Source organism: Salvelinus namaycush, chromosome 19 (assembly GCF_016432855.1).
Source record: "Salvelinus namaycush isolate Seneca chromosome 19, SaNama_1.0, whole genome shotgun sequence".
Taxonomy (NCBI): domain Eukaryota; kingdom Metazoa; phylum Chordata; class Actinopteri; order Salmoniformes; family Salmonidae; genus Salvelinus; species Salvelinus namaycush.
The window spans coordinates 44569984-44591820 of NC_052325.1; the positions used below are offsets into that span (position 1 = coordinate 44569984).

The following is a 21837-nucleotide window of genomic DNA, read 5'->3' on the forward strand; positions in this document are numbered from 1 at the left end:
TGTTAATGGGAGGCATTAATGTTATGAAGAATCGAGAGACAGGGTGTAGTAGTGCAATTTTGCTGGGTCCCAGCCCATAGCGTTGAGTGTAGAGGTGGATCAAATGAAAAGGAATATTCCTAGTGTTTGACACCTGCCGTTTGGTGAAACGTAGACCCAGTGGCAATGGCGCAACTGAGAATACCGTCTGTCTTGTTGAGCTTTGACAGAGAGTTTTTTCCAGATAAAGTCAGGTTAGGTTATATTTGCTATTCTGTCAGGTCCTATGTTCCGAACCCGCTACGGTGCTTTAGGTTCCCACGATGTGAGAAATGTGCAGGAGGGCATAGTCAGAGGAACATTACAGTTGGAATGAGAAAGCACTGTGTGTCAATTGTTGGTGTGCCCATGAAGCTGGGGATCCAAAGTGCCCTGTGAGAGAGAGACAGGTTGAGATTACCAGAGTTTGACAGGGCACGTTTCCTATGCTGCGGCAGTGAAGAGAGTAGAGGACTGAAATGTGACCAAAATGTGCAATTCGCACTCTGACCTGAGAAAGACAGCAATATGCAACACGGCGTCTAGTCTGCCGGAAAGCCACAACAAGAAGAAAGAGTGTCGCCACAGTTATAAACTGTATATCACAAGTCTAAAAAACTGGACATTATTGTGGCTGCAGCAGAAAAGTTTTTGGGACCTAAGGATTTTACATTTGAAGACCGGAAAAAAACGCACTCCCAGGTTCCCCTTGAGCCTGTGTAGGTATCAGATCTGTTAAAAAAAAAATTAACAGAAGGGGAATCCTGTTTCCATCCCGCATAATAGATGGCGGGATGCACATTACATTCTGTGATCGTCAATAATATACCATAGAAGAAGAGAAGGAGTGTTCATGTTTACATCGAAACCAGTTTAGATATTTGTGTTATCATCGCATATTGTACGTTTATTACTGATGATCCAGCAGTTGTATTTTTCTGCAAAGGCGAAGAAGTAACGACCACGTCAAAAAGAACGAAGCCTACTTGCCATCTACCGGTAGCTAGGTAAATACGAATGGTTTGTTGTTGATGTTGCCGGCTAGCTAGCCAACTTAGCCAGCTAAGTTAGCTGTAACGTTAAACTTCGGGATAGCTAGCTAATGTTAGCTAACAATGACCTCCGTATGTTTCTACAGTACTGCATGTACCATATTGCAACAAAAAAGACATTGCTAGCTATATTGTAAACTAATTCAGGTACACTAAATTAGCTAGCTAGCATCTGTCTAATTTGCATGTAGCTAACAAGCTTGTGAGTCGTGGTGAGCAGAGGAAGAAATTGTTGCTCTTGCTAGCTCACGTTAGGTATCGAAAGGTCTTCATTTGAAGATGATGGGGCCTTATGGTTAGAAGGGAATACATGTACCATACGCAGTCAGGAAGGTACAGGAAGCAATCGTTGAGGTGGAGAATCAGGTTTTCTATAGATAACTCAGACAGTGTTCTTTATCAGGCTGAAGGTACGCCTGAGGGTGGAGACGATCGGGTGCCTAGAGGTGTACTTTGACACTAGGCCAACCTGGGCAGAACGCATCGAGAGACCGGTGAGAAAGTGTACAAGGGTTCTAAATGTAATACGCCGGCTGACAGGGATAGAGTGGGGTCTGGACGTTCCTCACTTAGGACCATGTATGTATTTGTGGGGAAACCAGTTCAAAAGAGCAATTGAATAGATGTGAAAATAATGTGTTAAATTGAGTTTGTTATGTCACAAAAAAGACAGTAGCTTTGGTTGATGTTGCTCTGAACAAAACCCACATTCTTGTGTCCTGGGAAACTGTTTTCACCCAACAATTAGGCCTAGCCTGTGTCATCTTTCTGGTTTCCAGATGTCCATATGGATTTTCACCCCAACAACAACGTTCAGTGTTACATAACAACATTAATTGATAAGAGATTGCATGTGATGAGCTCTGTGCACAGCAGATAGGAGGACTGTTGCACAATTTTCTCATGACCTACTTTGACTCAGTTTCAGATTCCTGCCTGACTGAGGAGAGTCAGAACGTCCAAAACGCTGAATAATCCTGAATTAGGATTTCCAGGTACTGTCACTGTCACATCTGAAAAACATCTCAGACTTTTTGGTATTACAGTTTGTAAAAAGTTGTTTTAAATGTGTGTGTGTTTGTGCGATAACGAGTTTGTGTGTTTGTCAAGCAGTGTCCAGATGGTGTGGGTGTTCCTCATGAACCGCATGGGGTCTCAGGGCAGCACAGTGGCCCAGCGGAGACGCATGGCCCTGGGGGTGGTCATCCTCCTGCTGGTGGACATCATCTGGGTGGCCTCCTCTGAGCTCACCTCAGTAAGACACTAGCACTTCCTGTAGTCCCCTGGTTCCGCAGGCCACAGGCCTACTTATTATTGTATTAGCATTTTAGCTTGGAACTGATTGTCAGGTGCACTCTCCAGACAGAGGGTGCACAGGGAGACATGAAAACCAGCAACATTGCAGAACTGGATGGCCTGGGTTAGGCAACCCTTATTTTGGCTAATATGCTAAAGCTTAAGACTAGTGCTCAATTATAAGACAATGCTTGACCCCTAACCCCTACCCGATAGATTTAAAAGGATTGAATAAGAATATGGTAGTAGGTTCACCTTGCCTTCCAGTGGGGTCATGTTTTCACTATGTTGCTAATATCTGTCCAGCCTTTGCAGAACTACACAAGTAGGGACTAGGTGGCAGTTTTGAATACTAGGATTAGCCACATCTCATTAGTTTCAAAGTGACCTCTCCCTATTTATTAAAAAAAAATCTGCACTGGATCAGTTTTAAGTTCCAGCCATTTGTACAGTAAGTCATGAGTATTTTCTCTATTTCCCCCCCCCAGTACATATTCAAGCGGCAGGAGTACAACAAGCCCTTCTTCAGCACGTTCACCAAGACCTCCATGTTTGTGCTGTACCTGCTGGGGTTCCTGCTGTGGCGGCCATGGAGGCAGCAGTGCACGGGCAGTCTCCAGGGACGACACGCAGCCTTTGTACGTATAGCACTGATGTCTCACAACCACAGGGAGGCAACGATACATTGTTGTTTCCATCTAAAGATGAATTGTTGCTTAGTGCAGTATCTTAGTAGTAGTCGTTGATACTATGTTGATTTGCTATGATAAAACAGCCCAGTCTAACCTATAGCGCCTCTCTCCACAGTTTGCTGATGCCGAGGCCTACTTTACCCCCTGTATCAACGACACCAGTTTGAATGACCATACCCTAGTGAGTATAATTGATTTGCTTTTTGTATTCTCTCTTACTCTCAATTTGATTTTACTATTGGCTGGCTGAATATACTGCAATGAAAATAAATGGGACGATAAGTAATGCTTTTAGTTAGTGCATTAGTTGAACTCGATATTTCTTTCTTCAGAGTGAACCCTTGTATGTTCCAGTGAAGTTTCAGGACCTTCCGGCTGAACATACAAACTGTGCCATTGGAGATTGTGATTCCAGTGAGTGTTACAACTTTTTTTTAAATAGAGAAATAAGAAGACTAACCAACAGACTGATCTATAAGTAATGCAATGTATTGCCTTTTTCTGCTGGTAAATGAAGCCTTCAAACTGATACAGTGCATTCGGAAAGCATTCAACCCCTTTTGCTTTTGTTACAAAGCGGGATTAAAATGGATTTAATTGTCATTTTTTGTCAACTATATACACAAAATACTCATGTCAAAGTGGGAAAAAATTAAAATAACACTCATATAACTTGATTAGTATTCAGCCCCCAGAGTCAATACATGTTAGAAACACATTTGTCAGCAATTATAGGTGTAAGTCTTCTTTGGTAAGTTTCTCTAAGAGCTTTGGACTAGAGGTGACAACTAGACCCGTTCCGTATTGACCTTGTCAGATTGATAAAGCGCGAGAGGAAGGAGAGAGGTGCCTCTCAAGCAGGTGGGGGAGGGGCCGAACTGTGAGTGAGTGAGTGACACAGGGAGGAGGGAGGGCGAGACAAGAGACAGCAACCAACCAAGCCGATTAGCACTATACTAGACTAATAGCTGCCATAGATAGGTTATTTATAATCAAAAATGATTACGTAGTACCTGTCTGCGACTGTAGCCTATTGCTGCTTTATGATTGGCCAACAACAAGCTACACGCGCCACGCTTCACTCTCTTGAAAAGCAAGTGCATCTCTGTCTACTGCAGCAGTCTTGTTCGGATCTGTACGGGCCCTTCTGGACAAGTCAGTTAAAATTCCACATACCCGATACCCGTGACAATCATATCAGATCCGACACAGACCCGTGACATTATTTAGAATTCTGGATCCGTCTTTCAATGTTTTGTATTCGGGATAAAAAGTTACTTTTTTTGCCACATTCTCTGGAGTATTACATTACTACCTTGTTGCAAACAGGATGCATGTTTTGGAATATTTTTATTCTGTTTAGGCTTCCTTATTTTCAGTCTGTCTTTTAGGTTAGTATTGTGGAGTAACTACAATGTTCATGATCCACCCTCAGTTTTGCCCTATCATAGCCAATAAGCGATGTAACTGTTTTACAATTACTTTTGGCGCATCGTAAAATCCCTGAGCAGTTTCCTTCCTCTGAGGCAACTGAGTTAGGAAGGACACCTGTATCTTTAGTGACTGGGTCTATTGATACACCATCCAAAGCCCAATTAATAACTTCACCATGCTGAAAGGGATATTCAGTGTCTGTTACTTTTTTAATATATGTTTTTACCCGTCTACCAATCGGTGCCCTTCTTTGCGAGGCATTGGGAAACCTCCCTGGTCACCAGCGACTGAGCGACCTTATAGCAAATTTTTACTCCTGAATTTATTTAGGTTTGCCATAACAGAGGGGTTGAATACTTATTGACTCAAGACATTTCATCTTTACATTTGAATTATTTTGTCAAAATTTGTCAAAATAAAACCCACTTTGACATAATTGGATATTGTGTGTATATTAGTGATATAACATTTTAAGTTGATCCATTTTAAATTTAAGCTTTAGAAGTCGTCAAGCCAATGTGGAAAAGGTACTGGGGTTAAATACTTTCTGAAGGCACTTACATTTACCAGATAGAATTAATGAGTGTTGTTGAAAGAAACCCTTCAATAATCATTTTTTTATCACGTTGGAGAGTAGGAATCCTCTGAACTGTCTTGGTATTTGAGATGACCTTTTCTATTTTCAATAATTTACTTGTTTTACCCTATGGGCAGTCTTTGTTCTCTACATAAGAGAGCTAGATGTGGTCAAATTTAAAAGACAATTAACTGACAGAATATGATAATCCTGACCACCGTGGGGATAAGGAGCATCGCATAACTTGCATTTACTGTTATTAATGGTTTTTAAATGTAAGATCATCCCTCTTGACAGTCTACAACCACACATGGTCTTGTAATTTGACTGGCAATGTGTCCAGCTGTCTCCCTCCCTCGAGTTGTATTGGCTTCTCATCTTGTTGCAATTTTTACCAAAGATGGGTAAATATTAGGAATTGGTTTAAACAAATTAATAAAATAATAGCCCTAACATTATAATAAATAATAGTAATGTGTATATTCTTTGGTCCCAGAACCAAATTATTGCGTGAGCACTGGCCTCCGGGCCTGCAAATTGATTTGATTGACAGCTGCTTCTGAAGCTTCTGCACCTCAGCTTCCATCCTCTGGTTCTTGATCTTTTCGGGATATTTTCAAGGAGCAGCTTGTGAGACTGTTTTTTCTTGAGAACTTTCATTCTTCTTAAGGTGGCACTAAATGCATTGATGACTTCTCATCACACAGCTGATCGTTTTCACCAGCTGGTCTCTGATTCTTTCTAAGTGCTTATTATTTCTTGTTCTCCTTTCCACAAAAGTCCACATTCACTGCATCCCTCTTTTCAATAAGTTTGCTGTAATAGTCTCTCATGATGTCATGGGTCTCATCCCAGCTCTTGGTAGAATCCACAACAGATTTGTAAAACTCCTCCAGAGATATGGGAGAGGCAACAAGATCAAAATCAGACTCCCTCATCTCCACCTAGTGAAGATCACAGGCTCAAACCTTCTAAGGGTATATCTCCAATTGTAAATGTCGTCAGACCTTTGATTCAGAATAAGATTGCAAGAGTTGACGAAAGTTGTTCCAATGAAGTTCTGCAATTATCCACCAGAGAGACAGAAAAATCAGCGGAATCTTAGCTTGCCAGGTGAGGACTGAATTCAGAAAATCTCTTGGCAACAATTTAACCAAACATTCAGAATTTTAAGGTCCTTTGGATATGGAATGCAAAGCCTTCAAAACAATTATTTATTTCATAACATTTCAAGCAATCATAAAAAATTCTAGGTTTTCCTAGGAAGAAACGTGTAAAGACCTTAGCAAATAATGAAGTTGTAGATTGGAAAATACACTTTGCGGTGTTGACCAACAGAGGGGGCTGTTGAGCTGTTCGATGTGATGGCCCTCCCAGGTTTGACTCAGGATAGTGAGTCGATAAACAATGTGAAAGGAAAGGTTGTCTCATGAGAACTCTGTCTGACCATTGAGTGACACTGGGGCTTAGTTTTTTTCTATGAGACAATGACAGGATTTCATATTTCTCTGTCTTGGCTGATCGTTATTGGCTGATTACAGTATGTCGCTAGAGGGCTGCATTACAGGCCCTGACAGAGATCATTGTGGCGCGGTCGTCATTTTTCATGCTGCAGGCGGGACCGGGTGGTCAGACTAACAACTTTAGGATTAACATATTTTTAGACCCGCAGATTATTTGGAAACTGCCGTATTTCCGTTTTGTATGCGTTAACCTATCTATTTTTATTAAAAGCACATCTCTGTCACACTATTCACAAACTCTCATCATTCGCTGCTTCAAGTTAAGTAGCCTATCTCTCCTAGTTGGGCGTGCGGAATCAAGTGCGCACTTTTTTGGATCATCATTCTTTGCGCCTTTTCCTTTTCAATAAATAGCCTATTACAATTTATTTGTCTCTGCCTGCAAATCGTCCCGCTCCTAAAGGTAGGCTATATGCAAAACGTTGCTCAAGAGGAAGTCAGTGTCCGCTCTCATCATTCTTACTGCTTCAAGTTCAATAGCCTACCTTCACTCTCCTAGTTGGACGTGCGAGATCAGGTGCTCGTGTGGTCTCAATTCAATAGAGTAGACCTATCGGCACTAGGCTATGTATGGGTGGTGAAGCACGGGACAGTTATCTTTCCAAGAATATCTACTTCATAAACTTGATCGGGCTATAGTTTACTACATTGTCTTGTCAGATCACTTGTTATCTGCCTGCAAATCATCCCACTCCTAAGAGGTAGGCTATATGCAAAACGTAGTTCGAGAAAGTGCAAATGTCCGCTCTCCTCCAACTTTGGCTCTCTTTCAAACTATGTTTAGCCTATTGGCTGATATAGCCTATTAGGCCTAATACCGATAGCCTAATACAATGGGCCGAGCGAGAATCTCTGGTAATTCTTGCGTTTCTTAAGTTATTTTTGTGCATATACGGCCCAAAATGGCTGGGACCAAAGCTGCCAAGCGAGCTGAGTCAGATACACCTAAAATAACATTTGCAGGACTGTGAAACCTGTTTTTGTGGGCGTGGGTGGGAGTCAGACAAAAAGCCATCGGGAGTGGGCGGGTGATGTATGAAAAGCAGCAGGAAGAAGAAGAAATCAGTCCCGCAAAGACCTCTAGGGGTCTCACACGTTCAAGTCAATTAATCAAATCACCTTTATTTATAAAGACCTTTTTACATCAGCAGTTGTCGCAAAGTGCTTATACAGAAACTGAGCCTAAAACCCCCAAAGAGCAAGCAATGAAGATGTAGAAGCACAGTGGCTAGGAAAACCTCCCTAGAAAGGCAGGAACCAAGGAAGAAACCGAGAGAGGAACCAGGCTCTGAGGGGTGGTCAGTCCTCTTCTGGGTGTGCCGAGGTGGAGAGTATAAGAGTACATGGCCATTAAGGCCAGATCGTTCTTCAAAATGTTCAAACGTACATAGATGACCAGCAGAGGAGGGTTGTAACAGCAGGTCCAGGACAAGGTGAACAGGTCAGGGTTCCATAGCCACAGGCAGAACAGCAGAAACTGGATCAGCAGCACAACCAGGTGGACTGGGGACAGCCAGGAGTCGTATAGCCATGTTGTCCTGAGAAATGGTCCTAGGGCTCAGGATCTCCGGGAGAATTACACCAGATATGACAGTCTGTCCCTAGCTCCCCGGCACATAGAGTATTAAAGCATAGGTACTGGGGACTGAGACAGGGGTGGTTGGAGCACACTGTGGCCCCGTCCAAAGTTAACCCCGGACAGGGTAACCCGGCAGGATATAACCCCACCACTTTGCCAAAGCACAGCCCCCCCACACCACCAAAGGGATCAACACACTAACTTACTACCCTGAGACAAGGCCAAGTATAGCCCACAAAGATCTCCCCCACCACAGGGTGAACAGGAAGGATGGGAGAGGATGGGAAGGATGGGAGAGCATGAGCAAGCCAGTGACTCTTGTAATAGGGTCAGAGAATCCGAGGGGAGCCGGCCAGGCAGAGACAGCAAGGGTGGTTCGTCACTTTAGTGCCTTGCCGTTCACCTTCGCACCCCTGGGCCATACTGCACTCAATCATAGGACCTACTACAGATGTTTATGATGGCGCCGGAGGTGATGGCTGCAGTCTTATCGGCTCTTAACCAACCATGGTATTTTGTTAGTTTTTTCGTGTTGTTCGTACGTTTTGTACATAATGTTGCTGCTACCGTCTCTTGTGACCGAAAAGAGCTTCTGGACATCAGAACTGCGATTACTTACTTCAGATTAGACAGTTTTTCTTCAATGAGTCAGACGGGAAGGATATACTACAGACACCCGACCAGGCCCAGAACCCTGTCATTCGCTGGAGGAAGAAATTGAGATTTTGCGGAAAAAGATCAGGGTGCCTTGTGAGGATCAGCCGGCGAGTGGCTAATCTGCCTTTTGCCTTTCGTCCTGCTAGCTAACATTAAATCGCTGGACAATAAATAGGACGAACCACACTATCTACCTAGAGAGTTTTCATCTGTATTTTTCGTAGCTGTCTACATACCACTACAGACCGATGCTGGCACTAAAACCCCACTCAATGAGCTGTATGCCGCCATAAGCAAACAGGAAAACGCTCATCCAGAGGCGGCGCTCCTAGTGGCCGTGGACTTTAATGCAGGGAAACTTAAATCAGTTTCACCTAATTTCTATCAGCATGTTAAATGTGCAACCAGAGGGGAAAAAATTCTAGACCACCTTTACTCCACACACCGAGACGCGTACAAAGCTCTCCTTCACCCTCCATTTGGCAAATCTGACCACAATTCTATCCTCCTGATTCCTGCTTACAAGCAACAATTAAAGCAGGAAGCACCAGTGACTCGGTCTATAAAAAAGTAGTCAGATGAAGCAGATACTAAGCTACAGGACTGTTTTGCTAGCACAGACTGGAATATGTTCTGGGATTCTTCCGATGGCATTGAGGAGTACACCACATCGGTCATTGGCTTCATCAATAAGTGCATCGAGGACGTCGTGTGTTTCGGACAACTGTGTTATCATGCTCTCCGCAGCCGATCTATGTAAGACCTTTAAACAGGTCAACATTCACAAGGCCGCAGGGCCAGACGGATTACCAGCATGTTTACTCCGAGCATGTGCTGACCAACTGGCAAGTGTCTTCACTGACATTTTCAACCTCTCTCTGTAATACCAACATGTTTCAAGCAGACCCTCATAGTGCCTGTGTCCAAGAACACTAAGGTAACCTGCCTAAATGACTACCGTCCCGTAGCACTCACGTCTGTAGCCATGAAATGCTTTGAAAGGCTGGTCACTCCAATTTGCATACCGCACCATCAGCACCGTGTGGTGCAAGGACAACAACCTCCCCCTCATCGTGATCAAGACAAAGGAGATGATTGTGGACTACAGGAAAAGGAGGACCAATCATGCCCCCTTTCTCATTGACGGGGCTGTAGTGGAGCAGGTTGAGAGCTTCAAGTTCCTTGGTGTCCACATCACCAACAAACTAACATGGTTCAAGCACACCAAGACAGTCGTGAAGAGGGCACGACAAAACCTATTCCCCCCCAGGAGACTGAAGAGATTTGGCATGGGTCCTCAGATCCTCAAAAGGTTTTACAGCTGCATCATCGAGAGCATCCTGACGGGTTGCATCACTGCCTGGTATGGCAACTACTCGGCCTCCGATCGCAAAGCACTACAGAGGGTAGTGCTTACGACCCAGTACATCACCATGGCCAAGCTTACTGCCATCCAAGACCTCTATACCAGGCGGTGTCAGAGGAAGGCCCTAAAAATTGTCAAAGACTCCAGCCACCCTAGTCATAGACTGTTCTCTCTGCTACCGCACGGCAAGCGGTACCGGAGTGCCAAGTCTAGGTCCAAGAGGCTTCTAAACAGCTTCTACCCCCAAGCCATTAGACCCCAGAACAGCTAATCAAAGGGCTACCCAGACTATTTGCATCGCCCCCCCCCCCCCCTTCTACACTGCTGCTACTCTCTGTTATTATCTATGCATAGTCACTTAAATAACTCTACCTACATGTACATATTACCTCAATTACCTTGACACAGGTGCCCCCGCACATTGACTCTGTACCGGTACCCCCTGTATATAGCCCCACTATTGTTATTTACTGCTGCTCTTTAATAATTTGTTATTCTTATCTCTTACTTTTTTGGGGGGGATTTTCATAAAGCTGCATTGTTGGTTAAGGGCTTGTAAGTAAGCATTTCACTGTAAGGTCTACACCTGTTGTATTCGGCATGTGACAAATACAATTGTATTTTATTTGACTAAAGAGATGAGTCTTCAGTAAAGACTTAAAGGTTGAAACCGTGTCTGCATTTCTAACATGGATCGGCAGACCATAACATAAAAATTGAGCTCAATAGGAGAAAGCCCTGCCTCCAGCTGTTTGCTTAGAAATTCTAGGAACAATAAGGAGGCCTGCGTCTTGTGACCGTAGCATACTTGTAGCTATGTACGGCAGGACCAAATTGGCGAGATAGGTAGGAGAAAGTCCATGTAATGCTATGTAGGTTAGCAGTAAAACCTTGAAATCAGCCCTAACCTTAACAGGAACCCAGTATGGGAGAGGCTAGCACTGGAGTAATATGATCAACTTTTTGGGTTCTAGTTAAGATTCTAGCAGCCATTTTTAGCACTAACTGAGGTTTATTTAGTGCCTTATCCAGGTAGCCATGAGTAGAGCATTGACGTAGTCTAATCTTGAAGTGACAAAAGCATGGATTAGCTTTTTCCGCAGTGCTACGAAGATGGAAAAAGGAGAGATCAGGGTCGAGAGTAACGCAGAGGTCCTTCAGTTTTATTTAAGACGACTACATTGCCATCGAGATTGATTGTCCAATCCAACAGCAAGATCTCTTTGTTTGGACCTAAAACTAGCATCTCTGTTTTGGCTGAGTTTACGTGATGGGTCACATTTTGAGGAAAGTGGCAATTGTGGTTCTAATTCGAAAGCTGCCCTTCAATCCCAGGCTATTGTGCCTAAAGCACAGTATAGGGTATGAGATGCTTTTCAGAGAATGACTGTGCAAAATGTTCTCATGGTTTTGGTTCCTAAAACAATGGCATAAGCTAGCGCATGCTTTATTTCTACTTAAAGTTTTCATTGTCCGGTTCATTCTATTGGTCATGCTGTGACCCATCTACCAGTTTACCCCCTGTCCTTTCCCTCCAACCTCTCAGCCTCTAAAAAGCAACGGGTGCGCTTCAGCAACATCCTGGAGGTGCGCCAGCTCCCGTCCACACAGGCCCTGGAGGCCAAGCTGTCGCGCATGTCCTACCCCGCCGCCAAGGACCACGAGTCCATGCTCCGCACGGTGGGAAAGCTCACCGTCACCGACGTGGCCAAGATCAGCTTCTTCTTCTGCTTTGTGGTAAGTTAATTCAAGTCTAATTCAAATAACTTTATTTTTATCCGTTTGAGGGGGATTGTGTGTAGACATATGACTTGTTAGACTAGACATTTTGTATACTAGCTTGGAACGTCCCTATTAAGTTGGAGGGGGGGGGAATTATATCTAGAATGCGTCTTTGGAGTACCTGCATTTGGGATCTGGTTCAAATGCATTTGGCTATGAGAGCTTTTTGATGATGTCTCTCATTACTGACATTACTGTCAATTTGCAAGGTAAGTTAACCAAAACGTTTCTGTTATTATCATTGAGTTATTGCTGGTGGTACTACTCATTTTGCTGCAGAGTGTGTTTGCTGAAGAATACGCTCAACAAGTCATGGCTTTGGACTTCTCCCTTCATGAATAGTGTAAATGGGTATAAATTAACACATTATGCATGTAGAATATTCAACTCGTTTGTCTTACAAAGATTTGTTGACAAGCCCAAAGTTGGTATCATAACTCATTTCCCACATGAGCAATGACTACACACACGATTAGTACTAGTAAGTAAACTACCATCTTTGTTACAAATCAGAGGTGTGTCATGCTGACACTTCTCCCTCTCCTACTTCTCTCCCTCACAGTGGTTCCTAGCAAACCTCTCCTACCAAGAGGCCCTGTCGGACACGCAGGTTGCCATAGTGAACATTCTGTCCTCCACTTCAGGTGAGTCCATATACTAAATGTGATTTTACTCAGCGAAATGTACATGTAGGATCTTACAATGAATAGAAAAAACACAGATGATTATAACTTTTTTCTAATAGTCATTATGGGCCTTTGTAATAACATTGTTGCAAAGTAATGTTCCAATGTTGGAAAATCACAGCATATGTATTTAAACATTTCACCTTGAACAGGTTTAACTCTGTACAGTACGTGTTGTGAACAGTCTCGCTGTTATTTTCCTCCTCACCAGGTCTCTTCACCCTCATCCTGGCGGCCATATTTCCCAGTAATAGCAGCGACCGCTTTACTCTGTCCAAGCTCTTAGCTGTGGCTCTGAGGTAAGCCTTGACATCAGCTGAATTATTGTAGTTACTCTGGGTTGTTACTCTGTAGTGACACTGTTTCTCTGGTCTCTTTCCCTGTAGCATGGGAGGAGTGGTTCTGGTCAGTTTCTCCAGCATGGACAGCCCTGATGGAAAAGGCACTATAGGTAACCAGGGAGATAGAAGTGCTGTAGATAAAGTTCTTTCCTCAAAATCTTTTGTTTTTATTAGGCTTTTTTCCCCCTATATTCCTTATTCCTGCCTCCCTCCTATCCCTCTTCATATTGGTTGTATTTGGCATGTCTTGTACTGTACTTGATGTACTACTTTAACGCGTCCTTGTGTCATATAAATATGCTATATAAAAACAATGTATTATTAAACCATTAAATCTACTCTGAAAGTGCAAGCCATGTCACGATGTCACGTTTGCTTGCATTGCTAGCAGAAAAACCATTTGGAGTGTAACCATGAGAGTTGTAAACTCATGATACAGGGATGTAACGTGATGATGAAGTCATGTTGTGTTCAGGCTCTCTGTGGTCATTGGCTGGGGCTGCTCTGTACGCAGTCTACATCGTCATGATCAAGAGGAAGGTGGACCGGGAAGACAAGCTGGACATCCCCATGTTCTTTGGTATGTAGATCATAGATCATCTATGACCTTTCTTACTAGAGTCAAGTGTGGCAGCTTGGTCTGCTGCTGATTTTCAGATGCTCTTTTATTTCCTGATATAACTCTATGTAATGCTCCTGAATTGATTATAGGTATATACAGTGCCTTCGGAAAGTATTCAGACCCCATGATTTTTTCAAAAATGTCTTATGTTACAGCCTTATTCTAAAACGGATTAAATAAATAAAAATCCTCAGCAATCTACACACAATACCCCATAATGACAATGCAAAAACAAGTTTTTGGAAATTTTACCAAATGTATTAAAAATAGAAAACAGAAATACCTTATTTACATAAGTATTCAGACCTTTTTGCTGCATGACTCAGAATTGAGCTCAGATGCATCCTGTTTCCATTGATCATCCTTGAGATGTTTCTACAACTTGATTGGATTTTCCACCTGTGGTAAATTCAATTGATTGGACATGATTCGGAAAGGCAAACAACTGTCTATTAAAAAAAAAAAAAAAAAAAGCTGTGAGGTCAAAGGAATTGTCCGTAGAGCTCCAACACCAGATTGTTTCGAGGCACGAACACCTTGCCCTCCATCATTCTTAAATGGAAGAAGTTTGGAACCACCCTGAATCTTACTAGAGCTGGCCGCCTGGCCAAAAAGAAAAATCGGGGGATAAGGGCCTTGGTCAGGGAGGTGACCAAGAACCCAATGGTCACTCTGACAGAGCTCTAGAGTTATTCTGTGGAGATTGGAGACCTTTCCAGGAGGACAGCCATCTCTGCAGCACTCTACCAATCAGGCCTTTAAAGAAGAATGGCCTGACGGAAGCCACTCTTCAGTAAAAGGCACATGACAGCCTGCTTGGAGTTTGCCAAAAGGCACCTAAATATTCTCTGGTCTGTTGAAACCAAGATTTAACACTTTGGCCTGAATACCAAGTGTGATGTCTGGAGGAAACCTGGCACCATCCCTACAATGAAGTGGGGTGGCAGCATCATGCTTTGGGGATGTTTTTCGGCGGCAGGGACTGGGAGACTAGTTAGGATAGAGGGAAAGATTAACGGAGCAAAGTACAGAGAGATCCTTGATGAAAACCTGGTCCAGAGCGCTCAGGACCTTAGACCGAGGCGAAGGTTCACCGTCCAACAGGACAACGACCCTAAGCACACAGCCAAGACGACGCAGGAGGGGCTTTGGGACAAGTCTCTGAACGTCCTTGAGTGGCCCAGCCAGAGCCTGGACTTGAACCCAATCGAACGTCTTTGGAGAGACCTGAAAATAGCTGTGTAGCGACGCTCCCCATCCGACCTGACAGAGATTGAGAGGATCTGCAGAGAAGAATGGGAGAAACTTCCCAAATAAAGGTGTGCCAAGCTTGTAGCATCATACCCAAGAAGACTCGAGGCTGTAATAGCTGCCAAAGGTGCTTCAACAAAGTACTAAGTAAAGGGTCTGAATACTTATGTAATAATTTAAAAAAAATTATAATAATTAATATAAATTAGCAAAACTGTCTAAACTATTTTTGCTTTGTCATTATGGGGTAGTGTGTAGATTGAGGATTTTTTATAAATATATATTTTTTCCATTTTATAATAAGGCTGTAATGTTAAAAAAAATGTGTATGAAGTCAAGGGGTCTGAATACTTATCGAATGTACTGTACAAACATAGCCAAAACAGTCGGTGATAAGGTGTCTTGTTTTACACTCGAGGGTGTGGGAAACCAATCTGTATGATATTAATTTACATGCACACAAACAATTGGTACTTTGTAAAGAGACTGTATTGCGTGATAAAATTTCCCATCAACGCCTACCTTTAACAAACTATAGGCTAAAATATCCCCATTTACAAAATCAAAAGCTATTGGGAAATCAATTAAGAATGCAAAAGTAGGCTTCTCTTCATGTAATCTATTTCTGATTATTGTACAGACCGAGAAGATATGATCTATACATACTCTGGATTGACGAAAACCATTTTGTTCTTCCACTAGAATGGGGATCGATGAATATAATTTCTAGACCGTACTTAATAAACTTATGCCTCAATAGTTCAGTGGGACTTTAGGGTCATTTTTTAAAAGATTTGGAAATGGGATTCACTATAGACTTATACCAAGTGGATGGCAGTATACTGTACTCAACTAATTTGGAGCATATCATATAGGACGTCATTTAATTCAGGGGATTTTAAAACTTCATTAGGCAGTTCACCATTGCCTAATGCGTTCCCATTTTTGCAGGGTCAATCACCTAAACTTCCGCCACAGACAGCTCCTCATTTAAGTACGGGTTACATATATAAGTGGAGCAATATTGTATTTTCCAGTTTAGTTCTCAGGTAACATATGTCTTTATAAAATTCTTCCTCCAAAATATGCCACATTTTCGTTACCTGAGAACAAACTAACAATCCCCTTCTCCCACTCCATAAGTACCTGCGTAATATGAGAGTTCAGCTGCCCCTGCTATTTTCTTATGTCGTTTTGGTCCTAACTTGTTTATTTGGCTCAAACTGTTGAGGATTTCTTGTCTGTATCTCCTCAAGCTGTAATAACTGCCCTCTCTGATATCTCTGTTTCAATATGCACAGTCTTTTATCAAACACATGCTGTTTTTTCTTAAATTCCTTCCTACGCTCTTCTGTTGTATTCCTATCTTCACACTGTAAAAAAAAAAAAAAAGTACTCAGCCTTGCGCATTACAGACCATAGGTACCGTAACTCATCATTCCAATAAGGCTTGTTCGGCTTGTAAACTTTCCTGGACTTGGGGGTGTATTCTTTATTCGCATCATTTTTTCCCCATTTCAGAATATATGATATCACAAAATGTTCCATACCACACATCTAAATCAAATGTTGTTTCTTGGCATCTTTGCAGAGTTTTGATGAGTTCCACCAGAGCTCTACATTTCAGAACATAGTCATTTGGCACATGTCTTTTCTTAAATATAGGCCTATACGGGTTATGTATCTGTTGCCCCGAATAATGCACAGTAATACCTGGTTGATAAAGTTTGTGGCCAACACAAAATAACATAAATAAATGAGAATGATCAGGAAGTCAAACTTTTTTTTTTCTCCAATTAAGTCAAAACATCCGCATTCTTCAACTGTCTGTGTAGGGGGTAACACCTTAAATTCCAAACAAGTTTCTAGATAGTTGTGGGGGGTAGCTATATACTCCACCACAGCTTGTCCTTTGCCAGATATGGATGTAAAGTTATCGCTTCAGGGGCATATCCTTCCGTTAATGATACACATTTTAGTGTCCTGAAGGAATTCTAATAGGGTTTGCGCATGATGATTAACAAAGTCATCCAAAGCAACACGCAATGGAATATTATCAATATAATTTATATCGTCATCTAACCTCCCAATTGGATTGTTAAGATCTCCATATACGTAAATATCTCTGCTTCTGTATGTACAGTACCAGTCCGAAGTTTGGACACACCTACTCATTCAAGGGTTTTTCTTTATTTGTGCTATTTTCTACATTGTAGAATAACTATGAAATAACACACATGGAATCATGTAGTAAACAAAAAAGTGTTAAACAAATCTAAATATATTTATATTTGAGATTCTTCAAAGTAGCCACCCTTTGCCTTGACAGCTTTCGTGTTTATCGTCGAAGGAATGAGCGTTACACCGAGGCCTGTACTCTGGAGCGGAGGTGGAGGGTCCGTCATGGTCTGGGGCGGTGTGTCACAGCATCATCGGACTGAGCTTGTCATTGCAGGCAATCTCAACGCTGTGCGTTACAGGGAAGACATCCTCCTCTCTCATGTGGTACCCTTCCTTCAGGCTCATCCTGACATGACCCTTGAGCATGACAATGCCACCAGCCATACTGCTCGTTCTGTGCGTGATTTCCTGCAAGACATGAATGTCAGTGTTCTGCCATGGCCAGCGAAGAGCCCGGATCTCTATCCCATTGAGCACGTCTGGGACCTGTTGGATCAAGGGTGAGGGCTAGGGCCATTCCCCCCCCAGAAATGTCCGGGAACTTGCAGATGCCTTGGTGGAAGAGTGGGGTAACATCTCACAGCAAGAACTGGCAAATCTGGTATAGTTCACGAGGAGGAGATGCACTGCGGTACTTAATGCGCCGAGGAACTTCCAACTTCTCCACTGCTGTCCCGTTGATTTTGATAGGGGGGTTTCCCGAAGTCCACGAACAGCTGCTTTGCTTTGTTTAAGTTGAGTGAGGTTATTTTCCTGGCACCAAACACCCAGGACCCTCACCGCCTCCTGTAGGCTGTCTCATCATTGTTGGTAATCAGGCCTACCACTGTTGTGTCGTCTGCGAACTTGATGATTGAGTTGGAGGTGTGCGTGGCCACTCAGCCATGGGTGAACAGGGAGTACAGGAGGGAGCTGAGGACGCATCTTGTGCGGCACCAGTGTTGAGGATCAGCGAAGTGGAGGTGTTGTTTCCTACATTCACCACCTGGGGGGCGGCCCGTCAGGAAGTCCAGGACCCAGTTGCACAGGGCGGGGTTCAGATCCAGGCCTCGAGCTTAATGATGAGCTTGGAGGGTACTGTCATGACTGTCCTGTGAGGATCACAATGGGTCAGATCAGCTTGGCAATGATTGACAATAACCAGACCTTCTCTCACCCACAGAAAAGAGGAAGAGGGAACTGGGCCGGTTTGACAGTTCACACTCTGTTGTAAATCACAGGAGGAGGTGGGCTCTTTCTCCCCCTTTAGTATCAATCAAAGGAATATCTTTGTTTCACAGACAGTTTTCCCTCTTAAACTCTAACACGGTCAAATGTGAATACTGGAACAATATTTATAACCTTGTGGGGAATGGTCAGTGGGGACCTATGGAAAATTAATATAATATTGCTTTTTATTTTGTGATGTCATTAAAAACTGTATCAATGAAATACTGAAACTTGGAAAGTATATCCCCTTTATCTGTGAAGTTTCCAACCAATACGTTGTGCATATAATATGAAAAATGAAAGTATTTTGTTAAGATAGGAATGTGATTTTAGGAGGTATGAGAGAATATATCTCCTATAAACTGTACATTCAGTTGAAGTCGGAAGTTTACATACACCTTAGCCAAATACATTTAAACTCAGTTTTTCACAATTCCTGACATTTATTCCTAGTAAAAATTCCCTGTCTTAGGTCAGTTAGGATCACCACTTTATTTTAAGAATGTGAAATGTCAGAATAATAGTAGAGAGAATGATTTATTTCAGATTGTATTATCACATTCCCAGTGGGTCAGAAGTTTACATACACTCAATTATTATTTGGTAGCATTGCCTTTAAATTGTTTAACTTGGTTCAAACATTTTGGGTAGCCTTCCACAAGCTTCCCACAATAAGTTGGGCGAATGTTGGCCCATTCCTCCTGACAGCTGGTGTAACTGAGTCAGGTTTGTAGGCCTTCTTGCTCGCACATGCTTTTTCAGTTCTGCCCACAAATGTTCTATAGGATAAAGGTCAGGGCTTTGTGATGGCCTCTCCAACACCTTGACTTTGTTGTCCTTAAGCCATTTTGCCACAGCTTTAGAAGTATGCTTGGGGTCATTGTCCATTTGGAAGACCCATTTGTGACCAAGCTTTAACTTCCTAACTGATGTCTTGAGATGTTGCTTCAATTTATCCACATAATTTTCCGTTCTCATGATGCCATCTATTTTGTGAAGTGCACCAGTCCCTCCTGCAGCAAAGCACCCCCACAACATGATGCTGCCACCCCCGTGCTTCACGATTGGGATGGTGTTCTTCGGCTTGCAAGCCTCCCCCTTTTTCCTACAAACATAATGATGGTCAGTATGGCCAAACAGTTCTATTTTTGTTTCATCAGACCAGAAGACATTTCTCGAAAAAGTACGATCTTTGTCCCCATGTGCAGTGGCAAACCGTAGTCTGGCTTTTTTATGGTGGTTTTTGAGCAGTGGCTTCTTCCTTGCTGAGCGGCCTTTCAGGTTATGTCGATATAGGACTCGTTTTACTGTGGATATAGATACTTTTGTACCTTCCTCCAGCATCTTCACAAGGTCCTTTTGCTGTTGTTCTGGGATTGATTTGCACTTTTGCACCAAAGTACGTTCATCTCTAGGAGACAGGACCGCTCCTTCCTGAGCGGTACGACGGCTGCGTGGTCTCATGGTGTTTATACTTGTGTACTATTGTTTGTACAGATGAATGTGGTACCTTCAGGCGTTTGGAAATTGCTCCCAAGGATGAACCAGACTTGTACATGTCCTAACCGACTTGCCAAAACTATAGTTTGTTAACAAGAAATTTGTGGAGTCGTTGAAAAACGAGTTTTAATGACTCCAACCTAAGTCTATGTAAACTTCCGACTTCAACTGTAAGTAGGTAGCCACGCCCCGAGTGAGGTCGGAGAGTGTGTCAGATGGACGGAGCTGTCCCCATCTTCCAGAGTGCGTAACGAAATTAATGTTCAACCAGGAAACGTGGGGCGAGAGCTACGTGTTTGAAATGGTTGGAACTTTGAATCTCAACACGAGGTGAAGAAATAAACTCACCTTCCTTTAGACCAGGAAAGACTGGGAGCTGCAGCCCACGTCTAAAGTGGTTTAAATCCTGACTATCAACATGAGGCGAGAAGCTCAACTCAGACAATCGCTGGTACAGCTGTTTAGCTGTCCTAAAGTCAGATATCGAGAAAAGCGAATCTAAGTGAAACTATCCTACTATGCTCATCATCAATGGGAACCGTCGACATGGCTGGCTATCTTCCAGAGTGAACAACCGTAGAAGACGGGAAAGGGGAGAACCCTTTCTGACAATCAGTGCCATACAGCTTGCCGCTGAAATGCCAACAATCTTCATAAAGAGGGCTTGTTCCGATCTAACAAAGGCTCTCGCAAGTAAATTCAAATACATTCATAATTTCTGATTCCAAACGGGCGGCGGTTCGTTTGCAAAGTATATTATTAAAGTGAGAATGGTTCTAGAATTTATCCACGATAAGTGTGCCTTTTTCTCCCCCGCCCCCCTTCATCTTTTTGTATTCAGCCGTCATATGTTGTCAGTCCACTAGGGACCTTTGTCTCATGTAAAGGGTGTATGTTTATTCAGTGTTATTATTTAGTTAGCTAGTAATTAAATAATTCAACCAATTTGTGTACTACTGATTCATGAGTAAGGCTGGGTTTTTTGCAGATGCATGAGGTTACGACTGTTCAGAATTATGATATGATAAGAGGTAATGATTAATAAGATTACTGTTTATCGATTGTAATAGGAAAGGTTTAATTCGGGAGATGGTAACTCTTTAAACAACCTCTTCTGTGGTGCCCCAAATTCCTAATGAGTTAGTTGTTACATGACTCATTTAAATTAAACATAGTGGATTAAATAAATAACAGTCATCAGATTAATGAAAGTAAAGTCACGACAGTAGCATGGATTTGAATGCTGACCTATGGTCAATGAACAGCATTCTTACATAGGTATTCCTCTTGTCCAGATGGGATTGTGCAGTGTGATTGGCTTTTTGCATCGTCTGTGGATCTATTGGGATGGTAAGCAAATTGAAGTGGGTCTAGGGTGTCAGGTGAGATAGCGGTGATATGATCCTTGACTCGTCTTTCAGAGCACTTCATGATGACAGAAGTGAGTGCTACGGGGCGATAGAAATTATTTCAAATTACCTTTGGGCTTTCGTGGGTACAGGACCAATGGTGGCCATCTGGAAGCATTTTAATATTCACAGTGGGTACAACATCTCCTATACACTTCCTGATAAACTCAGTCACCGAGTTAGTGTATTCGTCGATGTTATTCTCGGAGGCTACCCGGAACATATCCCAGTCCGCGTGGTCAAAACAATCTTGAAGCTTGGATTCTGATTGGTCTGACCAGTGTTGACTAGTCCTTAGCACTGGTACTTCCTGTTTGAGTTATTGCCTATAGGAAGGGAGGAGCAAAATGGAGTTGTGATCAGATTTGCCGAAGGGAGGGCGGAGGAGAGCTTTATAGGCATCCCGGAAGTTGGAGTAGCAGTGCTAACTTCGGTAGCATTTTCCTCATTTGCTTTGTTAAAATCCCCAGCTACAATAAATGCGGCATCAGGATATGTGGTTTCCAGTTTGCATAAAGTCAGGTGAAGTTCTTTTGAGGGACGTTGTGGTATCTGCTTCAGGGGGAATATACTTGGCTGTGAATATAACCAAAGATAATTCTCTTGGGAGGTAATACAGCATTTGATTGTGATGTATTCTAGGCTTCCTGTATGTTATCACA

At 42.8% G+C, this 21837-nt stretch overlaps 1 protein-coding gene across 4 annotated transcripts in view; it reads left to right on the forward strand.

Moving 5' to 3' along the window:
* The first annotated feature begins 452 nt into the window (after positions 1 to 452).
* LOC120064464 (solute carrier family 35 member F5-like) overlaps positions 453 to 21837 on the forward strand; it is a 37398-nt gene continuing 16013 nt past the window's right edge. For 2 of the 4 annotated variants that reach the window (XM_039015053.1, XM_039015052.1), the window contains exons 1-12: positions 748 to 1025; positions 1474 to 1564; positions 1993 to 2065; positions 2184 to 2325; positions 2855 to 3004; positions 3174 to 3239; positions 3391 to 3472; positions 11741 to 11931; positions 12539 to 12620; positions 12874 to 12961; positions 13049 to 13113; positions 13479 to 13583. In XM_039015053.1, coding sequence (XP_038870981.1) covers positions 2191 to 2325; positions 2855 to 3004; positions 3174 to 3239; positions 3391 to 3472; positions 11741 to 11931; positions 12539 to 12620; positions 12874 to 12961; positions 13049 to 13113; positions 13479 to 13583 — 964 coding nt within the window. In that variant the 5' untranslated portion in view covers positions 748 to 1025; positions 1474 to 1564; positions 1993 to 2065; positions 2184 to 2190. The other 2 variants (XM_039015055.1, XM_039015056.1) reach the window with 2 other exon arrangements.